This window comes from Cebus imitator, unplaced genomic scaffold, assembly GCF_001604975.1.
Source record: "Cebus imitator isolate Cc_AM_T3 unplaced genomic scaffold, Cebus_imitator-1.0 Scaffold148, whole genome shotgun sequence".
Taxonomy (NCBI): Eukaryota; Metazoa; Chordata; class Mammalia; order Primates; family Cebidae; genus Cebus; species Cebus imitator.
The window spans coordinates 1524937-1540894 of NW_016107463.1; the positions used below are offsets into that span (position 1 = coordinate 1524937).

The 15958-nt window shown below is 44.2% G+C and overlaps 1 protein-coding gene across 5 annotated transcripts in view; it reads right to left on the reverse strand.

Moving 5' to 3' along the window:
- The window catches only part of LOC108314134 (glutathione S-transferase A4-like), a 29703-nt gene extending 19218 nt beyond the window's left edge, over window positions 1-10485 (reverse strand). The window contains exon 1 of one of the 5 annotated variants that reach the window (XM_017542876.2): window positions 10395-10485. Coding sequence is in view for 3 of the 5 variants with exons in the window: in XM_037743602.1 (XP_037599530.1) it covers window positions 1272-1344 (73 nt within the window). In the remaining 2 variants the exon portion in view is untranslated. Of the gene's footprint in view, window positions 1-1271; window positions 1441-4907; window positions 4939-8220; window positions 8235-10394 lie in introns of those variants that run through there. The other 4 variants (XM_017542874.2, XM_017542875.1, XM_037743602.1 and 1 more) reach the window with 4 other exon arrangements.
- Between the last annotated feature and the right edge of the window lie 5473 nt (window positions 10486-15958).

Sequence of the window (15958 nt, forward strand, 5' to 3'; positions counted from 1 at the left end):
CCTGCATGATTTCACCCCTGGGCATGACTCTGAGGCTAGCGGCTGAAGCTCAGACTCACCGAAAGTTTGGTGCAGCATCAGGGTTTGATCCGGCACTCTTTTAATTTCATTTTAGCTATTATAGATAACAATAACCAAGGGATCGAATATTTCGCCTTTTTCTTATTAGTTTTCATTCCTCATTCACCCAGTGAGCCAATTTCTCAGGAGCTGGATCTGTCTCTCAATTCCACTGGTAACATACCTTTAGTAACTAAGCATGGCACAGTGTTGCTCCATGCCACAGGTGACCACGTGACTACCCAGGAATCAAAGGTTCTTCCATCCTGTCTCCTCCCAAACCACATATTTCCCTGAGGCAGGGACGTCCTAGCAAATCCCACTTCACTGACGTCAGTTCTTTCAAAAAAAAAAATCTCAAACCATGATTTTCTTCTCTTCTTACACCAACACAATTACAATCAACACAGAAGACCTCTGTGAACCCCAAAATATGTAGGGATTTCTCTCCACCAGCAAACACATAATCAGTTCCACAGCAGATACCAACTGAGTATCCTCAGTTCAGTTGTGACACTATCTACCTAGAGATAGCATCAGATTCCAGGGAGTGAAGGCTGAGTTCCCAAAACTGCCCTAGCTTCAGACACCGGTCACAAGTCTGGGCCTCCAGAGCTTCTGACCAATCAGCTTCAAGTTGGGGTTCCCACAACTCCCTCTTTGTGTTTGATTAATTTGCTGGAGCAGTTCACAGAACTCAGAGAAACACTCAGATAAAATGATTTCATGACTCATCCTGCAAAAAAAAAATTTTTTTTTTCTAACAGCAGCAAGGATGTAGGCCTGTTGGGGTTGAAATATTCAGTGAGAATTGAATATTCTGATTTCTGTCACAAAATCTTCCTGAGTGCTGGGACAAGCAGAGACGCAGGCCTAGCTGGGATGAGGATTCTGGTTCTTACCCAGTCACCAGTGAGCTGAGTAACCTGAGACCCAATTCACTAAACCGATGTCTGCCTTCATGTCCTTATCTGTAAGTAAGAAGACACGAGGTGATCTGCAGCCTTGTTAAGGAAAGTGTAGTCATAATGGAAGCGCACTGAATGGTACTTTCTACCTCATTGTTGCAAGAGCCACAGCGGCTATTCTGTGAGTGACCCTACCTATCTCACAGCAATACTGAAATCAAACAAGATAAAATAAAGGTAAAGTGCTTTGAAAACACTAAAGGTCTAGACCAACCTAAAGGATAGCTGGGTCTCTTTTCTCACCTTTGACTCTCTCCCCACATACCACAATGTGTGCTTCTAGGGAGCAGGAAAAATCCCAGCTGGCAGAGAGCATACGGCACTGAAGCTTGGTAGGTGCTTTGGAAGCATCAGGGGGAGCATGGCCTGAGAGAGGCTGTGTGGCCTCAGCTGCCTGAGGGAACAGTCCGCATGGTCCTCAGCCTGGCAAGCAGCTGGAGTGCCAAATGTCATGCCCAGACTGGGTGCAGTGGCTTTCACCTGTAATACCAGCACACTGGGAGGCTGAGCCAGGAAGACTCTTCAAGCCCAGGAATCTGAGATCAGCCTAGGCAACATGGTGAGACACCCCCATCTCTACAAAAATCTTTAAAATTAGCCAGGTATTTTGGCATGCCTGTGGTTCCAACTGCTTTGTGGACTGAGCCAGGAGGATCGCTTGAGCCCAGGAGGTTGAAGCTGCAGCGAGCCATGATCGCCCCGCTGCACTCAAGCCTAGGCAACAGAGCAAGATCCTGTCTCAAAACCAAACCAAACCAAATATCTGCCCGAGCTGGGATTCAACTCGAGGATGTTGCCTGTGCTAAGAAAACTCACAAGAAGGTAAAAAACCAGCAAATCAGTAACTCACTTGATGATAAGAAATTTAACTGTTCACACTCAGTCGTACGACAACAAGCCAATCAAGTCCACAAAGTCTTGCAGGTGTTTGGAAGTCATTCTTCCCTGTGACTGTCTTTTTCTCTTTTGTGTCAGATTTACAGTTTAACTCTTAGAAAAGTTTAATTCCTTTCTTGCCACAGTCTTGTCACCCTCTGGGCACCGTCAATATTGGGTTGCTATTAAGATTCAGTCCTTTTGCATTGCCTCTGGCAAGTTAAAAGCCGCTGGGCCACTGACAAGCGATTCCTTACGAAGAGGACCTCCCCAACCCCCGTCTCCACTCTGCTGCCTTCTGAGAAAGACAAAGCAGCAGTGGGACCAACATGGCGGCTCATGCTGTAATCCCAGCACTTTGGGAGGCCAAGGTGGGCAGATCACCTGAGGTCAGGAGTTCGAGACCTGGCCAACATGGTGAAACCCCATCTCTACTACTAATAAAAAATTAGCCGGGCATGGTGGCATGTGCCTGTAATCCCAGCTACTTGGGAGGCTGAGGCAGGAGAATCACTTGAGCCCAGGGTGCTGAGGTTTCAGTGAGCTGAGATGGACGTGTCACTACATTCCAACCTAGGTGACAAGAGCTAAACTCCGTCTCAAAAACACACACACAAAAAAACAAAAAACAAAAACGATAAAGCAGCACTGGTGAAGTTCAGTATCAGGGACCCACTTGGAAAATGCCATCTCTCCACTGTCCTTTTAGTGCAGAACTCTGATCCATTTGATCCCTCTCCACCTGCTCTGAGAGACGGGATAAAGCTGTAAAGCTGGTGGGAGCTGGTCTGGTTAATTCCTGTGGTTCTGTCTCCCTAAAACCTTTATCAGACCAAATTGTATTTGAAACTAATCATAGGATGAAAGGACATGGGCACAGGAAATACTGCTAAAACCCTTTATATAGTGGTTCTATTCTGCTCCCCCAGTTAGACACACTGACCGTTGTCCTTTGGTTTGTCCTGTGAATGCAGGTAAGATCACTTCTGGTGACCTTTGCCTCCAGAAAGCTGTTTCTTTTCTTTTCTTTCTTTTCTTTTTTTTTCCGAGGCGGAGTCTCACACTGTTGCCCAAGCTGCAGTGCAGTGATGTGATCTCACCTCACTGCAACCTCCGCCTCCTGGGCTCAAGAAATTCTCCTGCCTCAGCCTCCCAATTAGCTGGGATTACAAGCACACACCACCATGCCCAGATAATTTTTGGTATTTTAGTAGAGACGGGGTTTCACCATGTTGCCGAGGGTGGTCTCAAACTCCTGAGTGCAGGCAATCCACCCACCTTGGCTTCCCAGAGTGCTGGGATTACAGGTGTGAGCCACCACTCTCTGTCATAAAGCTGTTTCTAAGCAGTGGTCACTTAAAATGCAGGCTGGCTGGTCCTTCTTCTGTCCGGTTATTCTCTTAGTGATGAAAACTCTCAGCTCTGGGCTGCCCACAGGAGACAGGTCCCTAATGTACCACTGAGTGTCATGATTTTTTTGGCTCCAGATATTCTGTCTGTCCCAGAGACCTGCAAGATGGTGAGATAGCAATGGCTGTGCCTCGAGCCAGTGACGGTGAAATCTCCCGGATGATGGGAGCGGCAGCAAAATGCCATTCTCAAATGAGAATAATAGGGCAAGCTTCTTGCTGGCATTGCAGAGCCAACACTCAAAGGGATGCAGAGATACGAGCCCTTGGATATGTTGGAATAAACTGGTGAGGTCTGGCAATATCAGACAAGTGAACACGAGTCTGGGTACCATAGACGGGATGCAGTTTTTCCTTTAGGAGAGCTGAAGTCACAGAGTTAAAGGGGAAACCTCTGCTCCTTGGATCATAACCTTCTGAATATGGGTTAACAGCTGCTCTGACCTCCCCAAGGGAATGAACACTGGGAAACCCAGGTGTGGATTCACTCCTGTTCATCTGTTCCCATGCCAAATACACTACCATGTTCTGTACAGTTCTCAAATGGAAGTGATAAATGAGTGTTAATATCCCCTTCGTTCAAAGGCAGGTGTCTCTGGGCCTCAGGGGCATGAGTCCTCACTATAGCAATACAAGTTTATTCCATCTAAGCCTCAGTCTCCGAATCCTTAAAATGGGAGTGGTGGTTGAACTACCCACCTCAAAGTGTTATCGTGGGGCCCGAGGATGGAAGCAAGCAATATGTAAAATACATGTTGCACACTGTGCCGTTTGTCAAATAGAGCCCTCCACGCCTCTTTAAAGGAATTACAAATCGATTTAGTGTTTTCTAGAGTAACTTATACTAAGATTAGCTTGTCTGTTGGTTCTCCATGTCTTTTGAAAAATGTTTGGTGGCAAATGCAATTGATATTTTGTAAAAGGAAGCTAACGCTATTGTAAATTTGACTCGATATTGCAATAAAACATGTGTTAAAAGTAAGATCTGTCTGGGCACGGTGTCTCACGCCTGTAATCCTAGCGTGTTGGGAGGCTGAGGAGGGCAGATCACAAGGTCAGGAGAGCGAGACCATCCTGGCCAACACGGTGAAACCCTGTCTCTACTAAAATGCAAAAAATTAGCTAGGCATGGTGATGTGTGCTTATATTCCCAGTTACTCGGGAGGCTGAGGCAGGGGAATTGCTTGAACCCAGGAGGTAGCGACTGCAGTGAGACAAGACTGCACCACTGTACTCCAGCCTGGGGACATAGCAAGACGCTGTCAAAAAAAAAAAAAAAAAAAAAGAAAAGAAAAGTAAGATCTGGAGTGACTTTTACCTTCATTTTGTGATTTATGAGCATAACTGGAGAATGTTCGTAGTTTGGTGCTTACGGTATTGAATTTTGGAATTTCATGTGACACCTTTGGGCCTGCATAGTTTTCCCCACTCCACTCCTGCCTGCCCCCTGCATGTTCTCAAGGCATGTGGGAGATAGAAGGATGTAACTTTGAGGGCCAGCAACTCAAATGATAAGTTACCACTTCTTGCAAAAATCTCAGCAAAAGTTTGTGTGCCCCATAAATAGCTGGCCCTGGCCAAGTAGTTGCCGTACCTGGTCTCTCAGCCATGGCTCTATGGGACTCTAAATTAGGCTCTCAGATTGCTTGAACCCAGAAGGCAGAGGTTGCAGTGAGCCGAGATCGTGCCACTGCGCTCCAGCCTGGGTGATGGAGCCAGACTCTGTCTCAAAATAAACAAATACATGTAAATAAATTAGGCTCTCAGGAGGCATGATGAATGGATTGAACTAGAGGGTGTCCAAAAAGCCTCAGCAAGACTCCAGTCCCCCCTCAAGCTCTTCCCAGGAGGAGCTCTTCCTTATAGAATAGCTGAGTGCAGAGAAGGGGCCCAAACATCTTACAATCTCATGCCCAGCCAAAAGCCACCTTCTCTCCCTGGATTCTACACTGCAAAATTCTGAGGAGGTGGCAGACTCCTGGAAGGCAGGGTCAGGTCGTGTTTCATTCATCCCCCTGTGCTATATTGTGCAGCAGCTGTGCAATATATGTGGTGGATACTACTAATTCACTACTTTGGGATACTAGTTTCTAAACTTGATGATATTCCTGTGTTCATTTTTTTCTTTCAATATGAACATTTATTGAGCTCCATTTATTTATTTATTTATTTATTTATTTGAGGCATAGTACCACTCTGTCACCCAGGCTGAAGTGCAGTGGCATGACCTTGGCTCACTGCAACCTCTGCCTCCTGGGTTCAATGATTCTCAAGCCTCAGCCTCCCGAGTAGCTGGGATTACAGGGGTGTACCACGACAATCGGCTAATTTTTGTATTTTTAGTAAACATGGGGTTTCGCCATGTTGGCCAGGCTGGCCTCGAACTCCTGGCCTCAAGCAATTTGCCTGCCTCAGCCTCCCAAACTGCTGGGATTACAGGCGTAAGCCACTGAGACTGGCTGAGCTATAGATAAAGTACTAGGTTAAGTACTCTGGGCATGAAAGATAAATTTAAGATGTAGTTTCTGCCATCAAAAACATCCAGACTACTATAAGGTAAGTCAGAATGAAATAAGTGTTTAAGAAAGGTACAATATGGTATTAAGAATTGAAGAGAGCCTTTCTGAATGAGTACAAATAGATATAAATTTGCTTGTCTGAACTGTCATCCTTCTCTTCCCCATGGCATTATAAGCTAAGGGCTTAATCCAGGTCCCTTAATCCTTTTTCCTTGACCTCTAATGAATTTCAACAAAGATTAGGTTAAACCACAGCTTGGTAATATAGAAAACCAAGTTTGTTTATGCTTCAAAAAATAAACCCACTTACTCTGATTGTTTAAACGTATACTGTCCAAGCTTGAAAGAACAGGTGCAATGGAAATATATACCCCATCTGTGGGAAATGAAGAAACAGGGAACACAGAAGCAGTGCTTTCTGGATTTCATCCAAAATGCAAACACTCTGAGAACTCTGCTGCTGGAAGGTCCAGAGCCTTAGAAGCTAAGATACTCAAGCCCATCTTTTCACCTCTGGTTTTTCTGATGCTGATATTAGCCAACAGGTGTGTCCTCACAGGGATCTTATGATGTAGGAAATTAAGTCCCATCTCTCAGGGCTTGGAAACTTCACCTGTGTACAGCTTCACCTGAGATGAGCAAGCCAAGGGAATGCATTCCCACACCCACAGCCCTCAGTACATATCTAAGGTGGGCTGAGCAGGAAGCAGTGAAGACAGTGTGATGACCTTTGGCTAGTTGGAGAATAGCCTTTGATTTAAAAGAAAAACAGACCCAAGATCTTTCGGAAATGTGGAAGAACACATTTACCCTAACACGTTAATCTGAGTTAGGCTCTGGGTACTGGAAAAAAGACCCAGGTTCAAATCTCAGCTCTCTCTCTCTCTCATGTGAGCAGGTTTCTGAATCTCCCTGAGCCTCAGTTTCCTTATTTGCACAATGAGGCTAATAGTGCTTAATTCATTTGGTTATGAGGTTGAAATGAGATAATGTGTACAAACTGTTGAACATAGTAAGGACTAAAAAAATGCCGCATACACGCACATACATCTCTAGATTGCAGCAACATTCGCATGTAAGAAAAGCAGCCAAACTTGCTTCTGATAGAAGTGCAGGGCATTCTCTGAAAGTGTGATTTTGAAACAGCAGCAGTGGTGCCTGGCAGCCTGTTAGGATTGCAGAATCTCAGTCCCTGAGCCAGGCCTACTGAGTTGGAGCCTGTGTTTTTAACACCATCTGCTGGAGATTCATATATATATGAAAATTAAATTTGAGAAGCTGGGCTAGAGTCAAAACCAATAACCTGCCTCTGAGGCTCAGTGTGCAGCCCTGAATTGTTCTTCCCAGGGGCTGCTGGGCAGGCATACATTGCAGTGCGCTTAAAAGGGCAGCTGAATAAATAAAGTACTGTAGTTTTATGTGCTTATAGATGGAGAAAGGAGAGGGAAGACTGGAGAATTAGAAATTCTTCATGTTAGATCATCTACATTAACCCTCTTTTAAGAGAAGAACACCTAGAATTCAAGGTCTGCCTTATTTTTTCCCCCACCTTGAGAAACAAGCATTTGTGTTTCTCAAGGTGCGGGAGGTCAGGGCAGTCCAGCCTACTAACCAGTACCTCTTGTAGTCTACCCACCTTGGCCAGCTGGACAAGGAATGATTGGAAAAAGCAATAGACAGGCCCCCTCCTCCCTGCCCTGACCCAAGGCGAGTTCCCAGGGAGCCAGAGCCTGATCAGTAAGGAGAAAGAAGTCAGCAAAGGACAGAGGCCAAGGAAGGAAGGAAGAAACAGAGCCACCAGGGAGACAGCCTTGGAGAGATCCCTCGGCCCTTCACTCTCAGTGGGGAGGGTAAAGCACCCCAAATGCAGCCCCACAGGAGGAACTAAGCAGGGGTATACTCATGTCAAAAATCTTGTATGTAGGAGTGGGAGGTGAGGGTGTCCAAAGTCAAGAACAACTCCCCCAGAGTCAGTCCTTGCCCAAGAATGCTGGTTCAGCCTCCAGCCTTTTGTCTCCAAACCAAGTTCACACCAGAGAGCAGCCTCTGACATGCCCAGATTCAGGGAATGGATGTGAGAGGACAAGGGGCCAATTGATTCTTTAAGATCTGTCTTGTGGCAACTTGCAAGTCTAGTGGAAGTCCAACCTTCAGCTGCTGAGGTCTCATGTGCCTTCCTTAATCTACACAGCACTGGATCCTGGGACATTGCACTTCACCACCAACACGCCATAGGGGACACGATCCTGAGCTCTGCTCCTCAACAGTAACCAAGCTGAGGAGGGAGCAGCTTCCTTCAGAGCTGCCCGGCCCAGCACTGGGCGCAGCCAGGGACATGATGTCCGAGCTGGCAAGGCCCCCCTTCGATTCCCAAATTTGGCAATGTACCAAATGTGTAGGTTCCAGCCATGAGGGAGGGTTAGAAAGAGATGTCAGTTTCCTCAACTATAAAATGAGGAATTGGTTTGAATTGATCATCTCCTTAGTTTCTTTCAGTTGTAATCACCTTTTTTTTTTCTTTTTGAGACAGGGTCTTGCTCTGTTGCCCAGGCTGCAGTGCAGTGGTGTGATCATGGCTCACTGCACCCTTAACCTCCTGGGTTCAAAGGATCCTCCCATCTCAGCCTCCCAAGTAGCTGGGACCATAGGTGTGTGCCACCACACCAGGTTAATTTGCTATTTTTTGTAAAGATGGGGTCTCCCTATATTGCTCAGATTGGTCTTGAACTCCTGGGCTCAAGCCATCCTCCTGCCTTGGCCTCCCAAAGTGCCAAGATTACAGGTGTGAGCCATCATACCCAGCCTTCAAGGGTCTTTATGATCTTGTTTCTCCCCCTGTGCATTTATACTTTGCCCTATGCTCTTACTTGCTGAATACACCTTGGAAAGGCAGCCAGTCTCTTTGCAGTGACATTCTACTGACAATGTTAACAGTCATTCTGGATTATTGAGACAAAATAAGCACATTTTTCTCAATTATTTGGTTAGGCAAAAGCAGGTTTTTAGCAAGCTTTCTGGATAATAAAAATTATAAGGAGCTAATTTAGAAGACTGCCAGTTGTAGCAATATTCTGGGCCAGAATATAAGATATCAATTCTAAATCTGTTATCAATACAAATATCCTTAACATTTACTTTAGCTTCACTATTTGATCAGAATGGCCTATGTTCATCACAACTAGCAGGTAAGAATTTGTCACTGGAACTAAAAACTCTCCTGGCTAGCCCTGAATTTTAATTTGCTGGTTTAGAAAGATGTTGTATCATTTTTGCTTTAAGTGTATAATACAACAGAGAAAGAATATTTTGAAGTTGGAAGATAATGTTAGTAATATAACCAAGGTTTCCAGTACAGCCTTAAAATTGTAGCTTTATTGTAGTTTCAGTATAACTTCAAAGTTACAGTGATTATAAATTATTTCTCTCTGTTTTTCTGACCTACGACATGTTAGCAAAAGACTGAACAATTTGGATTTGACATGTTACCAGCAAACACGGTCTCCTACAGGGAACCAGCCCTTCCAAAACAGATCTCAAGTATTTACATGGCACTTTACACAAACAACCAAACAATGTTACTGTGGAGGAGGTGATGGTCACTTATGTTGTAAAATGATTAAGGAGGGAGGTCTACTGCAAGCCTGCATAATAAATATCTTCTCCAGAGAGCCCTATATTTCATTTTCAGAAACTAAATGTCCTTTCAGTTAGGCTCTAATGAATTGATTCATGTTTCCAAAACTCACAAGACATTGACTTATAACTCTAAGACTTATAAACGTATTTAGATGAAAAATATATCTGAGTCGAGAAAGAGATTTTTATCTACCCAGGTTTTTGAAACTTCTTGGAGAATAAACAAAGTGAGCCACCACATGGCAGCTCATTGCTGTTGAAAGACTGGCGCGAGTCCTAGAAAAATTTGTGTCAGCACTTTGAGTTCTCATCTTGGCATAGTTCCCTGGGGATGTAGAACCCTGTAGGAAGACCCCAGGGTCAGATCATTTGAATTAAATATTCCAAGCACACATGGAGTAGATCTGTAGGTGCAGGAAGACTTAGTTTACCCATTAGACGCCATGGCACAATACGGCTGGCACCTATGTCCTTTTCAACTGGGTACAGAATTATCTGACATTTGCTTGTTGTGGAAAAAATGTAGTGGTCCAAATAATAAATATTTTTAAATTCTACTAAACATTATATCAACCAATCAACTGAAACACCACTTCTTACTTATTTTTGAAATTACATTTAATGTGTGATGTAGATGTGGGGATATTTTAATATGTCTGATATTATATATATATTATGCATACACAATAAAAACCTTCAAAAGTCCTTGTCTACTAGTACATTTGCTCTTTTTCATTTACATTAACTACTCTCCAGAAAACAATGTCTGTTTATTTTATTCGATAGATGCAGGCTTGGAAATAATAAGCATTAAATTAACCACAACGTTAAAATGGTTGCTGAGTATAAGTTGAAAATTGGGCAGCAAAATATTATAACTATCCAACCAGGCCCCAAAAAGAGTATATAAGAATTTCACCACTCACCTTATCTCTCCGAGACTCTTGTCTCCAGGGTGCTGGGGGGTGATTAAGTGAGGGTTTATAACCCTCTCCTTTCCTATTGAAAGCTCCACCCACTCAAAGGATCAACCAACAGCCATTCCAATTTGGGTCACACCTCTGGGGTTTCACTTTACTGTTTTTTTTAATTTAAATGTTTAATAGCACATTGAGTTAACCAAGTAAGAAGAAAGTAATACTCCACTGGCTCATTCAACAATTGTTTGCTGAGTACCCTTTTCTACCAGGTATTGTTTTAGGATTTGGCTCTACAAAGGTGGGTATGACAGGTGTCTGCTCTTGTGCTCACATTCTAGAGGAGGAAGACAGGCAGTACATATATATTTTTTAATGTGGTTTGTTCAAAATAATAGCAACAATGTATTGGATGATTATAACTTGTGTATAAGTTAATGTATGAAAGCAGAGTCATAAAGTATGGGAAGGAACAATTAGGAGCACCCTGTTGCGAGGTAGCTGCACTATTTGAGAAGTGATACAGTGTTACTTGAAAGTGGTCAGGGTTAGTTGTCAATATATACTGCAATTTCTAAGGCAACCACTAAAAATATGTTTAAAAGTATAATTGATTTGCCAAGAGAGGAGAGAAAATGGAATCACATAAATCATATAACCATATGTGATGGTTAATACTGAATGTCAACTTAATTGGATTGAAGGATGCAAAGTATGATCCTTGGTTTATTTGGGAGGGTGTTGCCAAAGGAAATTAACATTTGAGTCAGAGGGTTGGGAAAGGCAGACCCACCCTTAATCTGGGTGGGCACCATCTAATCAGTTGTCAGTGTGGCTAGAATATAAAACAGGCAGAAAAATATGAAAAGACCAGACTAGCCTAGCCTCCCAGGCTACATTTTTCTCCCATGCTAGATGCTTCCTGCCCTTGAACATTAGACTCCAAGTTCTTCAGTTTGGGGGCTCAGACTGGCTTCCTTGCTCCTCAGCTTACAGACAGCCTATTGTGGGACCTTGAGATCATGTGAGTTAATAATAAACTCCCCTTTATATATATAAAAATTTATATATATATATATATATATAAAATCTCCTTTATATATATATTACATACAGTATATATAATATGTATATATCCTATTAGTTCTCTCCCCCTAGAGAACCCTGACTAATACACCATACAAATGGAAGACAAAAAAAGAAACAAGGAACAATATGAAACAACTACAAACTTGGTAGGTATACATCCAATTACATCAATAATTACTTCAGTGTGAATTGTCTTAAATACACCAATTTAAAGACAAACACTTGCCTGGTGTGGTGGTTCACACCTGTAATCCCAGCACTTTGGGAGGCTAAGGTGGGTGGATCACCTGGTGGCGGGCACCTGTAATCCCAGCTACTCGGGAGGCTGAGGCAGGAGAATCGCTTGAACCTGGGAGGCAGAGGTTACAGTGAGTGGAGACTGTGCCATTGCACTCCACCCTGGGCAACAAGAGTGAAACTCCATCTCAAATAAATAAATAAAAAGACAAAGACTATCATGAGTAGATTTAAAAAACAAGACACAACTGTGCATATACAAGCAAGCCACTTCAAATATAGAGACACAGATTGGATTGATTAAACAAATAAGCAAGCCAGAGGTGCTGAGATCTGTGAAGAAAATCAGAGGATAAGAAAGGTATGTGGGGCCAGCCACAGTGGCTCATGCCTGTAATCCCAGCACTTTGGGAGGCTGAGGCAGGCAGATCACTTGAGGTCAGGACTTCAAGACCAGCCTGGCCGACATGGTAAAACCCCATCTCTACTGAAAATACAAAATTGGCTAGGCGTGGTGGTGCATGGCTGTAATCCCAGTTACTCGAGAGGCTGAAGCACAAGAATGGCTTGAACCTGGGAGGCTGAGGTGGTAGTGAGCCAAGATCGCACCACTGCATTCCAGTTTGGGTGGCAGAGTGAGACTCCATCTCAAACCAACAAACAAATAACAGAAAGAGGTATATGAGTATATGGAAAGCTCGTAGATCTCATGCTCAGAAAAGGATTCCCTCACGTGGGGATGTTAGCGCTAATGGAATAAGACAGAGCCTGCCATACAATGTTCTGAGGCTTGTTATTTGGGTTGAAATTCACATTCAGCCATGAGGGAACATCAGCAAATACAAAAGCTCCTGCTGGTTACTGTCCCTTGCAGCCCCTGTCCTGTGAGATTCACTTCCTGCTCTGCTCCATCCCCCAGAGAGGCTGGTCCCTGCAGAACTGCCTCGGCCAGGTGAGGACAGGAAGAAAAAGAGTTAGGTGTTTCTTCAGGCACTTAATCTGCCAAAACCTCTCTGAAAGTGTGGCTTTATTCTGGGTCCCCTGGCACTTCTGTCCTAGACACCAGGGTCCCACACTGTCCATTTTTCCTCTTTTGTCCCAGACTCTGAAGCCTCTACAACTGCCCCATTTACACATGGCTGTGCACTTTAACCCCGTTGGTTCACATGTCGTGGCTTTTACTTAGTGAGCCTCATGTCTTCCTTCTGCTCTTTCTTGCACCCTGTCTCACTCATGCTGACTTCAAGTTTAGCCTTGAATGCTCAGCATGTTGATATTTTTTTAGGAAAAACGATCCTGTCCCTGACCTCTGACTCTATTATCAAAGTCTGGTAACTTGTGAAAATTGTCAGGAGTAATGGTGGTGATGCTTAGAGGTTTGAGACTAAAGGGTGGGAGTCTGCACCAAAAAGGGAAATCATGAAGCTGAGGTAATGCACCCGAGGCAGAACGGGGCAGGGGGCGACTGATTTCCAATATGGGAAGTGAATTGCACAATTTAAGGTCGTGAACCATGAACATGAGAAACATGGGAACCTCTTTCTGTTGGAGAGAGCCTGGTCTCTTGTTTTTCTTTTCTCTAATCCTTTAATTCAATGCAGAAGCCAACTTTCCTCCCTGGTTTTTTCCTCAAAGAACCAGATTAGGGGACCCCTCGTGTCTAAGAGAATTAAAATCCAGGCCCGGCGCAGTGGCTGACGCCTGTAATCCCAGCACTTTGGCAGGCCAAAGCAGGCAGATCACGAGGTCATGAGATCAAGACCATCCTGGCCAACATGATGAAACTCCGTCTCTACTAAAATGCAAAAAATTAGCCAGGCGTGGTGGCACGTGCCTGTAATCCCAGCTACTTGGGAGGCTGAGGCAGGGGAATCCTGGGAGGCAGAGGTTGCAGTGAGCCGAGATGGCGCCACTGCACTCCAGCCTGGCGACAGATGGAGGCTCTGTCTCAACAAACAAAAAACAAAACAAAAACCAAACAGCAAGTACTCGCAAAATGGCTTAAGGTCTATATAGCCAGCCCTTGATTAAAATTATCGGGAATGGCAGTAGTAAAAATAGCAACACAGTAATATTAAATAGCCCAAATTTGCTGCCATTCCACAAAACTCAGTACAGGAGTATCCCTTATCCAAAATGCTTGGGACCAGAAGTGTTTCAAATTTCAGAATTTGTTTGGACTTTGGAGTATTTACAATACACTTACTGGCTGAGTATCCCAAACCAAAATTTCCAAAATCCAAAATGCTCCAATGAAGATTTCCTTTGAGTGCAATGTCAGCACTGAGTTACTGATTTTAGAGCATTTTGAATTTCAAAGCATTTGGGATTTCAGATGGTCTATAATACAGACTCCTGAGGATTGTCAAGTCAAATAACTGGTTACTATGTGTAAATTAATTTCTAAATGTGTGTAAAATATTTATCTTCTCTGAAGAGTTTAGAGGGAAGTTTGAGACCACCCTTAGGTTGGATGATTCATGCGAAGGACTCACAGAACTCACTGAAAGCTGTAATACCCATGACTATGGTTTTATTTAATTACTGTTTGATTGATTGATTGATTGATTTTTCTGAGACAGAGTATCGCTCTTGTGACCCAGGCTGGAGTGCAATGGCGCAATTTCAGCTCACCGCAGCCTCTGCTTCCCAGGTTCAAGCGATTCTCCTGCCTCAGCCTCCCGAGTAGCTGGGATTACAGGTGTGCACCAACACTCCTGTCTAATTTTGTATTTTTAGTAGAGATGGGGTTTCTTCGTGTTGGTCAGGCTGGTCTGGAACTCCTGACCTCAGGTGATCCTCCCGTTTTTGCCTCCCAAAGTGCTGGGATTAGAGGTGTGAGCCACTATGGCTATGATTTATTACAGGGAAAGGATACAGATGAAAACCAGCAAAGGGTTTTCATCTGTATCATGGGGCAGAGTCCATGAGGGATCCAAACACAGGCTTCCAGATGTCCTCCTGTGGAGTCATGGGCAGCGTTCACTCTTCCTTGCAACACTCTGTGTCAATACACATGGAGTACTGTCAACTGTAAAGTTTACCCAAGCCTTGGAGCCTAGGGTTTTTATTGGGGGACCATCAGGGAGGCACGGGTGACTGCCCAACAGGTAATCCTCCTGAAAACACTGTGTATCAACACACATGGAGTATAGTCAACTGTGGAAGTTAACCCAAGCTTTGGAGCCTAAGGTGTTTTTTTTTTTTTTGAGATGGAGTTTCGCTCTTGTTACCCAGGCTGGAGTGCAATGGCATGATCTTGGCTCACCGCAACCTCCGCCTCCTGGGTTCAGGCAATTCTCCTGCCTCAGCCTCCCGAGTAGCTGAGAAAACAGGCACGGGGCCTAGGGTTTTTATTGGGGAGTCCATCAGGTAAGCATGGCTGACTGCCCAACAGGTAATCTGTTTTCACTCACTCCAGAGTTTAGCTGATACCACGTGACCCAGAGCTCTCACCCAGTATCACGTTGCTGGTGTGGCTCAAAGCTCTCATCCAAACTCACATTGTTACTAGCTGGCTGGCCCAAGATCCCCAGGCAAAGGAAGACACTCCTGTCAGGCCTAGCATTGAAAGGACTTAGAGACTCCCTTCCAGAAGCAAAGGTCAGGCCTCTGTTGGGGCAAGATGAAAGTCTTTACCACGCACTCCCTTTTCTTCTTTTTATTGGCTGCTGCACTCAGGGGACTCCAAGGCTGGGCCTCTTTCTCAGAACAGGCTTAGGACAGCACTGGTTCTCAGGCCTGCCTTGGGGCTGTACCTGCCACCTGGCTTTTGCTTTTGCAGGAATTTGAAATATCAGGGTGATAACAGAGGGCGCACATTGTGTAAATGTGAAGGCAAATCACTGCCTTGATGTTGGCACTTGATTTTCCCCTAAGGAAAACAGTGGGACTTGTATTGATTGCATCAGGCAATGATCACCTCCCACTTGTCTTTTCTTTTGAGCAAAAAATTCTCTGAGCAAAAAATCCCTTCTGTAGTGAGAGACGAGTCAATGAAACTCTCATCAAAAACTTGCCTTTCTTTGGTTTTTAAATTTCTGAGTAATAGATACTCCAAAAGCAGCAATTCTCTCCTTTTTAAAATCATTTCTGCTGTTTACATGTGTATCTTCCCCCAACCCAATGCTGAATTCTGAAGCACGGGCTTTGCTCTACAATTCTGCCTCCTGGCAAGTCTGCCTGGCTTGTAACGGGTGCTTGATTAGTTTATTATTATTATTTTTTGAGACATTGTCTTGCTCTGT